This window comes from Lepus europaeus, chromosome 19 (genome assembly GCF_033115175.1).
Source record: "Lepus europaeus isolate LE1 chromosome 19, mLepTim1.pri, whole genome shotgun sequence".
Classification (NCBI taxonomy): domain Eukaryota; kingdom Metazoa; phylum Chordata; class Mammalia; order Lagomorpha; family Leporidae; genus Lepus; species Lepus europaeus.
This window is the reverse complement of record NC_084845.1, coordinates 55700572-55716799: the sequence shown is the minus strand read 5'-3', so window position 1 is coordinate 55716799 and position 16228 is coordinate 55700572. Positions and strand designations below refer to the sequence as shown.

The 16228-nt window shown below is 40.6% G+C and overlaps 1 protein-coding gene across 2 annotated transcripts in view; it reads right to left on the bottom strand.

Moving 5' to 3' along the window:
* Positions 1 to 2898: 2898 nt before the first annotated feature.
* The window catches only part of LOC133748173 (cytochrome b5 type B), a 47608-nt gene continuing 34278 nt past the window's right edge, over positions 2899 to 16228 (bottom strand). Inside the window, exons 4-5 of one of the 2 annotated variants that reach the window (XM_062176784.1) lie at positions 10242 to 10270; positions 2899 to 6426 (exon numbers count right to left, since the gene is read on the bottom strand). In XM_062176784.1, the coding sequence (XP_062032768.1) occupies positions 6336 to 6426; positions 10242 to 10270 (120 nt within the window). In that variant the 3' untranslated portion in view covers positions 2899 to 6335. The remainder of the gene's footprint in view (positions 6427 to 10241; positions 10271 to 16228) is intronic. The other variant, XM_062176785.1, reaches the window with a different exon arrangement.

Genomic DNA, 16228 nt, shown 5'->3' with positions numbered 1-16228 from the left:
GTAGGTCTGACTTCAGGACTTGAATTTCTTTCTAATGTGTTTCATATATTAACAAAGAGAGAAAAATGACAATGCATTTTTAAGCTTTGTATTTACATTTCTTACAACTCAATTTTTATTTTTCACCAGTAGGACACATTTAGAATTAATAAGTTGAACAGTATTATAAATTTTTGCTGGGGAGACTAGCACTGTCCCATTCCTTGAGTTTTCCTGTGGAGGGCTTTGCCAGGCTCCTGCCCTTGACGTGAGTGCTCTGATCTGACCAATGAGTTTTGTAAAAAGACACAAGATTTGATCTTCCTGGTCAACTCCTGTCTCTCACAGATGAACAGAACTCAACCATGGGGAAGTGTTGCATTTGACCCCGGGAGGCTCTAAGGAGCAGGGGTCTTTGGCCTTGTCTCTCCTCCTCCCCAACTGATGCACAAAAAAAAAACAAAAAACAACAACAGAAAAAAAAAAAAACACAACTAAACTCTCATAGCTGTTTCTTCTGTTGTTCACCTCCATGTCTGCAGAACTCTCTCTATTCAATGTTCAGTTTGAGACAGATCTGTTGAGCTTTCTTATACCGTGACCCCACCTGGGCTTCTCTCTTACAAGTAATTCGTTGATAATTTTTGTTAGGCATTTACATTAGGACCCTTGTAAGTTCAGTTCTGTGATCACATTTCCTTCTTGTACATGTTGTTTTGATCAGAGCGATCATTGCCATTTTTCACTTCTGGTTTCCTATGTTGTTATCACTAATTTCAAATCACTGGATGTGAAAATCAATCCATTCCACATTTTTTTTTTTCTTGGAGCCCGCCCAAGTGCTCTCCTGGAATTTCTCTCGAGCACTCACCATTGTGGGAATCTGGTTCACCTTTCCCCCTTCAACCATCTTTCTCTTGGTTCATTTCAGTCCCTCCTGTCTGTGGCATGTGTCTCCTGGAGGCTTGTGAGGAACCACACTGATGAGGCAATTTCTTGGTCTCTGGCCTGTCTGAACTGACTGAAGCTCGATTGAAAGGCTGACCGCCCGCAGCACCCCACTGCACGCCTTTCCCAGGGCTGCGGTTGGGAAGGTTTGATACCCGTTTCCTGATTCTTTGTAAGTGACCTATTTTTTTCTCCCTGGGAGCTTTCAGAACAGTGGCTCTCGACCCTTACCATGCATCAGATCCCCTGAAACGGACTGATCTGTGGCAGGATGGGACACTGCTGTTTTTTGCAAGGTGTTCCAAGGTGATATCATGCTAAACCGTGCCACATGGACTGAGCCTTCCCCACGGCCCACTCAGTGCTCTGAGTGAATGGAGACATTCACACCCCACTGTGCGATGCCAGTTTTCCTTTAACCCCCCCTCCCAGTCAAGCCTAAGGAATGGGTCCTCATGCCCTTGATGGGATCAGAAGTAGACACTCTCACCAAGGTACCACTCACCTTCTCGCTTCTAGGAATTCCTCTCCATGACGAATTTGGACTGGGAACTGTCCGCCTGATTCCTGCCGTCCTGCTGGGTCCTGGTTCTCACCCCTCCTAAGGGAAGCTGTGCTCTCCTCTCCAAGGGCCCCATCCGACAATCATTCATCAATGATTCCTAACAAGTAGTTTCTTTCACCTCTGTGAGCTTAAATAGGTTTCTGCATCTTACTCTAGGGCAGTAATAAATGATGTGTTTTAAAGTGAGGCATATTTCTTCTTTCCAAAGATACTTCGCGTACTGCCTTATGGGGGCTTAGAGATACTCAAAAATACACAGTACAGGTATCTATTTAGCTAATTAACATTAAATTTCGGCTACCAATTACCAGCAGCTCTATAGACTGTGTATCTCTTACCTTTTATATTTGCGTTAACTGGAATCACAACCTTCTATCTCAGGCTTTCATGAATCAGCCAAGATCTGTCAAGTATCTACCAAATATTCATCACCAGGGAAGAGAGCTGTGATAATGAATTCCTATTGGTATCAAAGATCAAACATTAGATTCAAACACTGTTTGTTTTTTGTTTTGTTTTTTTTTTGACAGGCAGAGTGGACAGTGAGAGAGAGACAGAGAGGAAGGCGCCCTGACCAGGACTAGAACCTGGTGTGCCGGCGTCGCAGGCGGAGGATTAGCCTATTGAGCCGCAGCGCCGGCCAGATTCAAACACTGTTAATAAGGATGGCATTACCCTCTCCTGCTCCTGCTCCTCAATTCCTGTGACTGTGAACTAACCACACCCCAGTGAATGATCTTTCATCTACAAATGATGTCAGTATTGTTGGAAGGCTATCTATCAGTGGGGCCGGTGCTGTGGCATAAAAGGTTAAGCCTCTGCCTGCAGTGAGAGTGAACCAGTGGATAGAAGCGCGCGCTCTCTCTCTCTCTCTCCTTTTCTCTGCTTTTCAAGTAAATAAATAAAAAAAATTAAAAAAAAAAAGCCTATCAATATGTTTTAAAGGCAACTGATGGTTTATTTCCCTTGCTCTATCAACAGTCACTAGAACTTCAATCTCAGTGTTTAAGTTTCCCCATTAGTTTAGATATTTCCAAGAAAAAACAATCATTTGAAGACTAGCACTGCAGATAACAAAACATTGCATATTATCTTTCATTTTCGTTTTATCAGATTTCAGTAAAAACAGAACCCCCAACCTACCTGTTTTCTCTTTACATCCATTAACATGGAAAAAGCTTTGATTTTTGCATCTCATAATTATTAAACAAGCAAGTCACCTCCAGCAAAGAGCAGCAGTAAGAATCCTGCACCGTCACAAATTCCCCCCCAGCTGCACTGTTAGCACAGATACAGGTGACTTGCCTGCTTCACAAATTCCTCTTCCAGAACACCTGAAGTTACAAAATCAACATGTCTACTTAAAAAAAAATTTTTTTTTTTTAAAAGAACGAAGTCAGGGCAAGAAACGGAAAACAGTATCTTTATTGTGTGTAGTTCTAACAAACATTCACTGTGTGCACATTCCGGCAGAAAGAGACAAAGATCTTTGTTCAAAATATGCTGAAATAAAATAGGTAAACAAACTCCATTACTGAATACAGAAAAGGAATGTTAATAATACTCTTTCGTAGCTGAGGGTGAAGTAAAAATGAAGTTAAACAGTCCAAATGTTTTGCTGAAATAGCAAAATGTGTAGGTGTGAGCGAAGAGCAGCTACTACACTTCGGGTAAGACGCTGGGTCTAGAGTCGTTAACTGGACAAACACATCTGTGCTTCTGCAGAACCTTTGTGCTAGTTATCCCCACAAATTCCAAACCCAGCTCTTTCAGAGCACGACAGTCAAATGCAACTAAATTCCCCATTACTCTGTGATATTTGGCAACAGTGTAAGTTAAAAAAAAAAAAAGATTTCTTTTTGGGACCAGAGATGTCTGAATCCATTTCTCTGCGGGTAAGAGGTAATCAATGCTAATACTCAGCATTCCAGTCTCCTCAAATGGGATGAAAGCAGACAGATATCACTTACGATTTTAAGTATGAGATATCATGATGATATACCTGGTCTGTTATAGGCGTTTTTCATTACTCTGCACTGGAACTAAAAGAATACAAATTCAACAATGTATTTATTTCACAAAACATGCATTTCTGATGGCTGCTAGAAGAAATTACAAGTTCCAGTGGATTTTTGTTTCTGCTTAAGAGGTCACATGAAGAGATCTAAATACAAGATGAACTTTGCCGGTATCACAGTCTTATCTTTAAAGATGTGCAAGTCGTCTGGAAACCAAAATCAATTCCTCAGTCAGGAGCTAGGGACACGCTGGGAAATGGGCACTAACGCCATCTACTTTGATGGCACAAAACTTCCCTTAGTGCTCATCAGCCATGATGCATACACCATGGCGTGCAGCAGTAGCAACCAGTCTTCCCCAGGAATAAACCACCACCAACTGAACCCCAGAGACCAGCCCCAGGGGGTCCGGTCAGCCACAGGGACCTCACTGGCTCCCAAGAGGGGTTTCATGACCCAGTAATGTCAAGACCATTTCTAGAATTCCAGCCACTTCTTAAACAAAAGTCCTTTCTGATGGATTTGGCAAGCACACTGTATTACTTTATTGTTCAGGAAAACCTCTGCAAACTCTCACACAAATGTACCTCTCACACCTGCCTGTTTATGTAGGTAGCAGAATCAGAGTACATGAATCCCTACGTGTTTTTTATAATACAAAGTGACATCACATTGGCAGTATTCAAAAGAAGCTCTGTGTATCTGATGGATTTCATGAACAGTACAGAGTCTGAAAATCTTTTTTCTCTGGCTCTCAATAAAAACATGCCAAGATATAAACAGGAAAAGAAAATCAATATGAAATAGAAAAACATACCTTTTGCACCAGAGTTTACCCTAAAACATCAGAAACATCAATTTCACTGAAGACTACAGCTCTTTGACATCTTCTATCAGCATGATGCTCTGGATTCAGTTTTAGAGACTGTCACACACTTCTACAGCTGACTCAAGGTCCCTTCTGGCTTAGTCCCCCTTCCAGCTCCTGGATATTTCTGTGTTCTTCTTTACCTCTGTCCTACCATACTCCATGGACCCGTGCAAGGTGATGATTACAGCAATGCTGTCTCCATCTTTATTTAGGGCAACGCTCTCTCGCCTTCAAAGGAAGGAGCATCAAGTCAGGCCTCTTTTGTTAAATAACCAAGATAAATTGTCCTAAATCAGCATCTAAGATACATACAAACATTCTCTAAAGAAAAAAACTTTGACTAAATCCATATCCTTGACATAAAAAAGTCAGCCAGAAATCTCAAGTTATTCCAAAAATATCATATCCAAGTGTGCAAGTACAAGGTTAATATTATTTTGATGAATTCTAAATTCATTCAACTGCTAAATCACAGAATACAAGACCTGGGTTGAACTTTTTCTTAAATAGTTTGCATGGGCAGACACTGGTTTGCTGGGCAGTTTCCTATCTCATCAACTCCCTGGCAAGATGGGAGGGCGAGAGGGAGGAGATACTGAGCAGCAGGCAGGGTCCTTCTGGAACCAAGCTGCTCTCTGCTGGATATGACAAAGGCTCAGCGCAGACTGGCAATCGCCACAGTTGCTGGCAGAAAATAGCCAGCGAATTATCCCCTCAGGTGCTTCCAAGGGGAAAAACAAAGTCAAATACGCCAGAGAAGCCCTGAACCAGGGAGAAACAGTAACACACTTGTAATTTTAAGTCACAACCGATTTCTCAATGAAACACACATCTGAGGGATAAAAACTACCAGTATTTTTTATTCTTGATGGAAAAACAGAACAAAACCACAAGTTGGAGCCATGGAGGTAAAATACAGATGAAATGGAAAATACTCTCTTGTCACGATTTCCCTCTTTCAAATGCCATTCTGCATGGAAGTTATTTTACTGGGACAAACAGAAGACCAAATTGGAGTTTCTTACTTTTGTAAAATGGGAAATCAAAAACCTGCTGATCAATAAACAAAAAAAGTAGCAAGAATCCCTGGTAAAGCTATTCTATACACATAATTATACGTTTACATTTTACCAGTAAAAGACAGCCCAGGGAGAGCAACGACTAGAAACTGGCACCAAACCAAAGTGAATGCTCTGGAGCTTTTTCTAAACTCCTGTCCTAGAGTAGTGTTTTCAGTGTCTTTTGAAAGAAAGATTCCTCCGAAGCATTTGAGTCTTAGCATCCCAATTCACTCCTCCCTTCCTTTGTCTCTTCCCATTTAAGGGAAGCATAGTTTTGTCCAGCACCACTCAGAAAGAAAAGGGGTTGGACTCACGGGATGGGAAGAGCTGCCTGCTACAATGATTTGGGTGGAGTTTTTCCCTAGTTTTAACAAACATAAACGAGGAATGAGATCAGTTGGCAGTTCTGTTTTCACTAATAGGTAGGCACCTTTACTTCATGAATTATGCTCCTTAGAATAAATAATAAAATTAAATCAGACTTTTAAAAAATTTGGTTAAAAAAAATGGAAAGATAAGAACTTCAAAACTCGAGTACTGTCCTGTTAAGAATGTCTAATGTGCATTCAAAGTATTGGAAAGCAGGCATTTTTACCAAAAAGCAACTGTCACTATCACACATGAACCACAGTTATTAATAGAAAGTAATAAAAATGGCAGGGTGCGTGTGGAAACCAGAGAGGAAACACCAGCAAGGACACAGAGTGAGCAGGTGCTGTGGGTGTAAGGCTCTGAGAGACGAAGGACTCTGGTCCCAGAGGTGGGTATCTGCCCGACCGTCTTGGCTCCAAGAAGGATGAACATAACTGGTAGGATCTGAGGAGAGGGCACTGCTGTAGACCCCAAAGCAGGCCTCTAGTTTTCGCTCCTAAGTGGACTTCAGCAAGGTCTCCTCAGGAGGATCTGCTTTCCGACGTGTAGTGACGATACAGGACACCTATGAGAACAGCGCCTAGGATGGGGAGAATCCAATACGTCCAGCAACTGGAGGAGGTGGGGGATGAGGAAGAGAAGCAAGAGAGCTGTGAGCATTTTATGCCAGATGTTAACTCTCACTTAGCATTCACATGTTGATACTTAAATGGGCAAGAAATTTTGATTTATTTTGGGAAACTTAACGGCTTTTAACACACAGTAACCAGAAAAAAAATCTAAATATTTGGATTGGAGTGACAATTCTAAAAAGAAAATTTTTAAAAGTGAAAAAAGTTACCTTTTAAAAAGTAGTTTTTAACAAAGAGGTTAAAGCAGACTACAAGATGATACCAAAAAAGATGCACACTCCTCTCTGAATGTATTTCTACAAAAACATAGTGGGTATTTCTAGATCATGCAATTATGCATAGTTTAAGATTGTATCCTTTGTGCTTTTATTTTATACATATTCCCAATGAGTAGTTTTAAATAGGAAGAAACATCATTATATAGGTATTTATACCATTCATATATATGTATTATATATGTACTACCATAAATTTGGAAGCAATAGCATGTAATGCAACTATCAACAATATTCTATCTGCTTCATGTATATTTTAAAAATTAAATCCTTTGGACGTGGCGCAGCAGGTTAATGCTCTGGTCTGAAGTGCCGGCATCCCATATGGGCGCTGGTTCTAGACCTGGCTGCTCCTCTTCCGACCCAGCTCTCTGCTATAGCCTGGGATAGCAGTACAAGATGACCCAAGTCCTTGGGCCCCTGCACCCGCGTGGGAGACCTCGAGGAAGCTCCTGGCTTCGGATCAGCGCAGCTCCAGCCGTTGCGGCCATCTGGGAGTGAATCAGCGGATGGGACACCTTTCTATCTCTACCTCTCTCTGTAACTCTGTCTTTCAAATAAATAAAATAAATCTTAAAAAAAAATTAAATCCTTTTTTAACAACTTGATGAAATAGATGCTATTATTCTGATCCTATGCATAGGAAACATAAGCTCTGCACCCCAAATCACAAAGCAACAAGGGAGTCAGGCAGTCTGATTTCAAACCCATCCTCTTAATCTTTATTTAAGCCTGGAAACTAGCCAGGACACACACACTCAAAGCATATTAATAGTTCTAACAGAATTAAGCAAATGGTTGTAGGCTTACAAGGTACTGCAAGAGATTTTCCTGAGGAGTTTCAGAACACTAATTATTCTCCTTAAAATAATTCCTCTTTAATAGAGCTTATTAGCACTGCTAGTTTTAAGATGTAATTCTATGTTCCAAACGACCTGGCTGCCCTCTACTTAAGACATATACAAGTCTTGGTATTAAAAAGTTTTGAAGCCAATAAAACCAGCTGAGGTTCATAATAAAAATTATTCTCTTTGCCTAAACATGCCTAGTATTTTGTATACTTAAGTATGGGAGAAAGTTACTCCAGACAAGTTCAGAATGTCAGCTGGGTAGGGGTGCTGAAAACACAAGCAATACAGCAATGTAACAGCAACTTGGCACCCGGGGGCACTCAAGTACTCTCCCCATAATGGCAACACTCAGACTTCTTAAGGAGTAACAACAAAAGGCTAGAGTCCCAAAGTAGTATTCCCGAGAAAACACTTGAGTACACAAATCTTTCAGTCCTCACAGAATCTTTCCTAATACTTCACTGCCACCAATGAGAAAACCAGAGGAGACACATCTCCACTGCACCAAAGGAGACTCAGGTTTAACAATAATGTCCCGCCATAAAGTAAAATTCTCTCCTTGGAGATTCATCCAGGCTATTCCATGTAGCTATTGCATGAAGCTGTGACTCATTTATTTGTATTGCCTTACAGCATTCTACTGTATGAATACATCACAATCCATTTGTTCATTTTATTAATGAATAGATATTTGGCTGTTTCCAATGTTTGAATATCTTGAATAATGCTGCTGTGAACATTCTTATACAAATTTCATGATACACTTGTGTACACATTTCTATTGAGTATTCCTTAGACACAGAATTGCTGGGTCAAAGGTTCACAGTGTCTGGGGGCTGGCATTGCAGCGTGGTGTGTAAAACTGGCATCCCATAGAGGTGCCAGTTTGTGTCCCAATTGCTCCACTGCTGATTCGGTTCCCTGCTTATGGCCTGGAAAAAGCAGCAGAAGATGGCCCAAGTATTTAGTTCCCTGCCACCCATGTGGAAAATCCGGATGAAGCTCCTGGCTCATGACTTTAGCTTGGTTCAACTCTGGCTGTTTCAGCCACATGGGAAATGAATCAGTGGGTGGAAGACTTCTCTCTCCCTCTCTCTTTGTCACTCTGATTTTCAAATAAATAAAATCTTTTTTAAAAAAAGTTCATGTTGTCAAATTCATTAGCCAAATAATTCTAAATTGTTTTCTAAAGTGATTGGGGCCAGCACTGAGGCAAAGTGAGTAAAGCTGCCTCCTGCAGTGCCAGTATCCCATATGGGCACTGGTTCGAGTCCCGGCTGCTCCACTTCTGATCTAGCTCTCTGCTATGGCCTAGGAAAACAGTGGAGGATAGTCCAAGACCTTGGGCCCCAGTACCCGCATGGGAGACCTGGAAGAGGCTCCTGGCTCCTGGCTTCGGATCAGTGTAGCTCCGGCCGTTGCAGCTGACTGAGGAGTGAGCCAGCAGATGTAGGATCTCTCTCTCTCTCTCTGCCTCTCCTTCTCTCTCTGTGTAATTCTGACTTTCAAATAAATAAATAAATCTTTTAAAAAAACAACAACAACAAACTGAAGTGACTGTATCCATTTGCATTCCCCAAAGAGCAGTTAAGTATCCTGGTAATCCATTTCCTAACCATCATCTTTTTAGAATTTTTAATTCTAACAATCTGGTAGGGGTTAAATATATCCAAAATTTTAATTTGTATCTGATGATAAAAAAGATTACATGCTTGTATATGCTGATATTTATGTTTCCTCTTCTATAAAGTGCTTAAGTCTTCCTCTTATTCTACTGACTTATTTTTTAAAAATTGAGTTATAGCAATCCTGTCTGTATCCTGTATTGTAATTCTTGATCAACTTACATGTACCATAAGTCTATTGCAAGTCTGTGGCTTTATTTTCAAACTGTTTATACAGTATTTGGATGAGCATAAGGAAATGAAAAAGTTCACACTTTTCATATTTGGTTAATCACCTCAAATAAAAGATCTGTTATATGAAAATAACTACTTAATTTTTCTTTCTCTGAAATGCTGTGAGATCTCCAAAACAGAGAACACATAGCTCTTCATAATCTTTATAATGATTTTTTTTCACAAACAAAGGTTTCCACAGTCACCTCAGGTAGAGACACCTGACAAGCAGCAATTTATACCTTCCAGACCTAACACTATGGTATTACTAATTTTACTGCAAGGGATGTATTGTAAGTAAACCTGAGAAAACCCAAATTCCTTAATATGACTGTAATAATGTTGATCTTTCTATAAAATATAAGAGCATATACCTTACACCAAGTGGTTATGAGGGTTAAATGAAATTGAGCTTTAAGTGGAAGTCCCATGGTAGGGCTGAGCTACAGTGGGGTGGGGAGAGGGGAGGACGAGAAGAGCCCTGACTGAATCATAGTTCCTTGTCCATACATGCTGGCCTTTTATTCTCACTCCAATTTATGTCACAACAAAATTTAAAAATTACTCAAGGAATGAAACTACTAGATGACTCAAGAGTTGAAACTGTAAAACTTAATTTTGTTAATATCAATGAATTACTGAATTTATAGTAATTTGGCGAAAAAAATGGATTAGCTGCAAATTATACTCTTATGTTATATATGTATATTTATGGAAGAACATCTTGCGAAACATGTTGAACATAAGGAAGTCCATTACAGGGATACTAACCGTCTGCATGCATTCTTTTGCGAAGGGTCCTAAAGTAGATACAGATTTTAAAAAAAGCAAAAAGAAAGATTAGCACAGCATATAAAAACCTTCATGCTATTTATATAAACTCCATAGCTGATAACAGAACTTCATCTTTCATGCATTTTAACATTTACAACTGTAAAAGCAATGAGTGGACTGGGAATTTTATTTCTGACAGCACATCAGTACTCCTTAGTGTAAACTCACTAAGGAATACACAGACATGACCTCAAATTTTTTAAATGTAAAAAGTGCAAATGATACCAACTATATTGAAATAGACTAATTCCAGTCAAAATGATATGCCTTGGTCAGCTGGGCTTGCCACTGGTAGTAGCTAAGACAGAATTTTCTGAAAACGTTTACAAAAGCCCCCAAAACTCTTGTAACACACAGACCAACTGTGAAAAGCTCTAGAAAAGATCACTGCTTTGTGGCTTACGAAAATGAACTATTTACTCTTGTAAACAATAATAATTATGACTAGACCTTAGGGTTTGTTCCACAGTGTAAAGGCAAAGAAAATATCAAAATAATCTTTAAAAAAGTCTGCCAAAAAAAAATAATGAAGTACTGATATGTGCTCCATTCCACATTAAAACATTACCCTAAGTGAAAGAAGCCAGACACAAAAGATGAAGTTGTATAAGGCTGTTTATATGCAATGTCCAGAATAGGACAATCAGTAGAGGCAGAAAACAGATTACTTGTGGCTTAGGGCTGAGGAAGAGGAATTGGGGGAAAACACAAAATGACTGCTAATGAGTAAGAGGTTTATTTCTGGAGTGAAGAACTTGTTCTAAAATTGATTGTGAATATACTAAAAAGAACTGACTTACACATTTTAAATAGGTAAACTGTATACTATGTGAATTATATCTCAACATAGCTGTTATTAGAAAGTTTTTTATTCCACATAAGTATCAGATGAACAGATTCTATAATACAATGGGCCTGCTAATTTACTGCCAGAAGAAGTAACCCACTATTTGCTACTCCCCAACACATCATCTCTGCAAAGATGTAGAAGTGTGCCAGGGATGAACACAGCATCAGCCATACGTAACCACAATTTTCAATCATCTCTAATTTCCAGAAACCACACATAAAGGTCCAGACATACTTTAGAGCACTCCATGAAAAGAGCTTTAATCTTACATGTCCACAACACTGCCACACAAATGCACAGATATGCCCCAAACCTGAAAGAAATTAGCCTACAGACAAGTGAACATCAAATAAAAGTTTTAGACAAACTAAATTAAAATACTAGCACATTTCTTTGAGACCTTGATAATGACTGCCATCTGGGACATTTCTTTTTTTTTTTTTTTTTTTTTTAAGATTTATTTATTTACTTAAAAGTCAGAGTTATACAGAAAGAGGATAGGCATGGGGGGTGGGGAGCGAGAGAAAGGTCTTCCATCCGCAGGTTCACTCTGCAATTGGCTGCAGCCAGAGCCGGGCCGATCTGAAGCTAGGAGGCAGGAGCTTCTTTCGGGTTTCCTACAAGGGTGCAGGGCCCAAGGATTTGAGCTGGATGGGAAGTGGGGCACTGGGACTCGAACCAGCACCCATATGGGATGCCAACACTGTAGGAGGCAGCTTTACCCACTATGCTACAGCGTTGGCCCCCTGGGACATTTCTGCCAGAACTTTATAGGTTGGGCTATGAGGAAACTGTGTTACGGTCAGTCTTTTTTTTTTTTTTTTTTTTTTTGACAGGCAGAGTTAGACAGTGAGAGACAGAGAGAAAGGTCTTCCTTTTCCATTGGTTCACCCCTCCAATGGCTGCTGCGGCCGGCGCACCGCGCTGATCGGAAGCCAGGGCCAGGTGCTTCTCCTGGTCTCCCACGTGGGTGCAGGGCCCAAGCACTTGGGCCATCCTCCATTGCACTCCTGACCATGGCCCCATTTTTAATCAACTATAATAAAAAAAACTATAATAAAAAATAAAAACAGCGCTGTACATAATAGGTTAAGGCTCCAGCCTGCAGTGCCGACATTCCACATGGTGCCGGTTCGAGTCTCGGTTGCTCCTCTTCTGATCCAGTCCCTTCTAATGCACCTGGGAAAGCAGTGGAGGATGGCCCAAGTGCTTGGGCCCCTGAACCCACATGGGAGACAGGAAGAAGCTCCTGGCTCCTGGCTTCAGGTCAGCTCAGCTCTGGCCACTGCAGCCATTTGGGGAGTGAACCAGTGAATGGAAGATCTGTCTCTCTGTCTCTCCCTCTATCTATAACTCTGCCACTCAAATAAATAAATAAACCTTAAAAAAGAAAAAAAAAAGATGCTTAAGGCACAGCTCTTAGCAGCCAATTCTCTCAGCCAAGTTTGAAAAGAAGCCAAATAAGTTATTTTTCACTTTACAAAATTGAAAAGAGTTCTAACACATAACCTTCCTTCATCTCCACCCTTCCTCTACGCACGGCTTCCAGTCCTCATTTCCACACCAAAGCTCTGTGCTGAATCTAATGGATGCTTAAGTGAAATGCCTACAGTTTATAGCTAACTTGCTTTTATCCCTTTGGGTGCTCAGGCGTATCTTGCTGGTTATGTTCGTGCCCAGATTTTTAATGCTCTCGGCCCTTCACACAGAAAGTAGTAATTGTAATACTACAATTTTCGTTACAACACAGCAGATCAAATCCAAAGTTCTTCTAGCATAAGCCCTACCAAGTAATTCATATTCATGTTTCTTCTCCAGGGAGTTTGGAATTTACTTGCAAACAACAAACTATTCTAAGGCTACTCTGAATTTAGTTCAAAACTATAAAACTGTTTCAATAAAACTGGTTTCTAATGTCCAAGGTGTATTAAAGCTTTAATACCACCATAAAATAATTAAGTAAATAAACTTACTTATATACACAGAAGTACTAAATTTTATGTAAAGCTGACTATAACTGAAATTATATTTACAGGTTTCTTCAAGCTCAATATCAAATCATTTTCTCATTTGCAAAATGAAAGGCTCAGATCAAATGAACTTGAACTCTAAAGCCATATTCAATTAGCACAAATTTTTTGAACCAAGCATACTTTAGCAAAAACTATAAAACTACAAAAACTACTCTGCAGGGCAGAGAGAAGGACACAGCACCCTCTCCTGTCTAGGAAGCCTGAATGAGCAGCACCACAAGCAGATGTCTCCCTCTTTCCCACCAGCTATGATAACTGAGAACTTGCCCGGATACTCTCCCGAGAAGCACTACATACAAACTGCGACCTGACCCAGTCTGAAAATGGTTAAAAGAAAAGACAAGAAGTTGTCAAAATGGACAACCATGTGAGAAAGGATTTGGGGATCTGAGAGGGTGGATTTCATTTATAAGAAAACACGAGAGAAAAGCAGACACTTAAGGAATGTGGTATACTTCGTCATCAGGATATAAATGTAGGGAAGAATGAACCAGAATTATGACAAAACACATTAAAACGTACCGACAGTACAATGAAGTATATCTTCAGTCTACAGAGTTTACAACTAGGTTTTCAAAGGCTGAAATAAAAGGCAAATACAAGGTATATAAGGAGCCTATGTTTTAATTCCTAAATTAGATGTTTGCTATTCCAAAAGGATTCCAAGTAGTTAAAACTACAGGAAGTGGATTTTAAACCACAGGACAACTTTGGCAGATTTCATGGGTATTTGGGTGGTCTAGGAGTTTTTGTAGCTTTTTAGTTAGAACACTTTGGTATCTCTGTGACCAGTAACTTCTAAAAACTTGGGAATTTCTGGCTTCAAATGCTACTGGAAAGGACCCCATGCCTAACACCATCGACCTTACAGCATGAGCTAATTCTTAGGAATTTTAGTGTTAGGTTCATGTTACCACCTAAACAATTTAATAAGTACTAAGGGTAAACGATTTCACCATCTTACAGTTTCACCTACGACACAGTGCCAGGGAATGGATTTTGAGGACAGCCTTCTCACAAGGCTCATGACACTAAAACGTATAGATCACTAGGAAACATTTCTTTTTATAAGAAAACACAGTTTAAGTACTGTCTTGCAAAGCAGATATTCCTAGGTTCAACCAGCTTATGCAGAAAATATTTCCGTCCAGCACCGCGGCTCACTAGGCTAATCCTCCACCTGCGGTGCCAGCACACTGGGTTCTAGTCCCGGTTGGGGCGCCAGATTCTGTCCCGGTGCTCCTCTTCCTGTCCAGCTCTCTGCTGTAGCTTGGGAGGGCAGTGGAAGATGGCCCAAGTGCTTGGGCCCTGCACCCACATGGGAGACCAGGAGGAAGCACCTGGCTCCTAGCTTTGGATTGGCTTAGCGCGCCAGCCGTAGTACACCTGCTGTGGCAGCCATTTGGGGGGGTGAACCAACGGCAAAAAGGAAGACCTTTCTCTCTGTCTGTCTCTCTCTCACTGTCTAAATCTGCCTGTCCAAAAAAAAAAAAAAAAAAAAAAAAAAAGAATATTTCCCTGAAGACAGGGCAACATTTAAAGACAAAAACACTCCAAAAACAAATTTGTATACTACTCTGTTCAGAATCCATTGTGATAAGACATATATCACTGGAGGAAAAGAAATCAAAATAGTCACAAGTCACATGATGACCTCCAGTGGGACCAAAGAAGTAAAAAATTTGTTGTACCAATGGAGGACTGATGTGAAAATGATGTTTACTTTACCCCTGTGATCTCCTGTTTTGTGAAACTACCTATCATTTCTAAATACAGCTTTTTCAGGAAAAGATAGAAATCCTTCAAGTCCCTCATCAAAGGATACTCTGTCTTGCATGAGTGACTAGGCCATCAATCTATGCTTTATTTCAAAAGATCATGTTACAAGACACAAACTTAGACCAGGGAACAATGAAACAACCAAACAGAATTCTTTGGTGAACAGCAATCACTGCTCTTCTAAAGGGCACCTGCATCCACATTCCAAGCTTTAATAAATCAGGTAGTAGATGACAAAAACCCTAAATAATTATTCTATGTAAATTTTTCATTTAAGATAACCATCTAACTATATGACCTAATTATAAACCGTGTATTCTTTTTAGCTGACCAAAAAAGATGCAAACTGTCCTGATATATGTATAAAACATGATACACAAGAAGCTCCCTCTATAAAAGTCAGTAGCATCTGGGGGAAAAAAATGAACCACCCGCTGGTTCACTCCCAAAATGGCCACAACGGCTGGAGCTAGGCCAATCCCAAGCCAGGAGCCAGGAGCTTCTTCTGAGTCTCCCATCCAGGGGCAGGGGCCCAAGGACTTGGGCAATCTTCTACTGCTTTCCAGGCCATAGCAGGGAGCTGGATCAGAAGTGGAGCAGCCGGGACTCAAACCGGTGCCCATCAAGGATGCCAGTACTGCAGGTGCTGGATTTACCTGCTACACCACAATGTTGCCTCTGAAGGTACTTTTATTTTAAAAAACAATTCAAATCCTGGCACAGCAAATGTTATCACATCAAAATTTTTGTCTATGCAACACTAAGTATCAACTTAAAAGAATGAAGATCTTTATGAATTCATAAGGAATAATAATTAAAAATTTGTAAGTAAATAGAAACAAGGTGAAACAGTTTGTTTGACACTTTTTTAAAAAACAAGGGATTGGAGGCCAGTGCTGCGGCTCAATAGGCTAATCCTCTGCCTGTGGCGCCAGCATACTGGGTTTCTAGTCCCGGCTAGGGCGCCAGATTCTGCCCCGGTTGCTCCTCTTCCTGTCCAGCTCTCTGCTGTGGCCCGGGAGTGCAGTGGAGGATGGCCCAAGTCCTTGGGGCCTGCACCCACATGGGAGACCAGGAGAAGCACCTGCCTCCTGGCTTCGGATCAGCGTGGTGCGCCAGCCGCAGCGCGCCGGCCCTAGCGGCCATTGGAGGGTGAACCAACGAAAAAGGAAGACCTTTCTCTATGTCTCTCTCTTTCACTGTCCACTCTGCCTGTCAAAAAACAAAAACAACAACAAAAAACAAAAAACAAGGGATTGGGT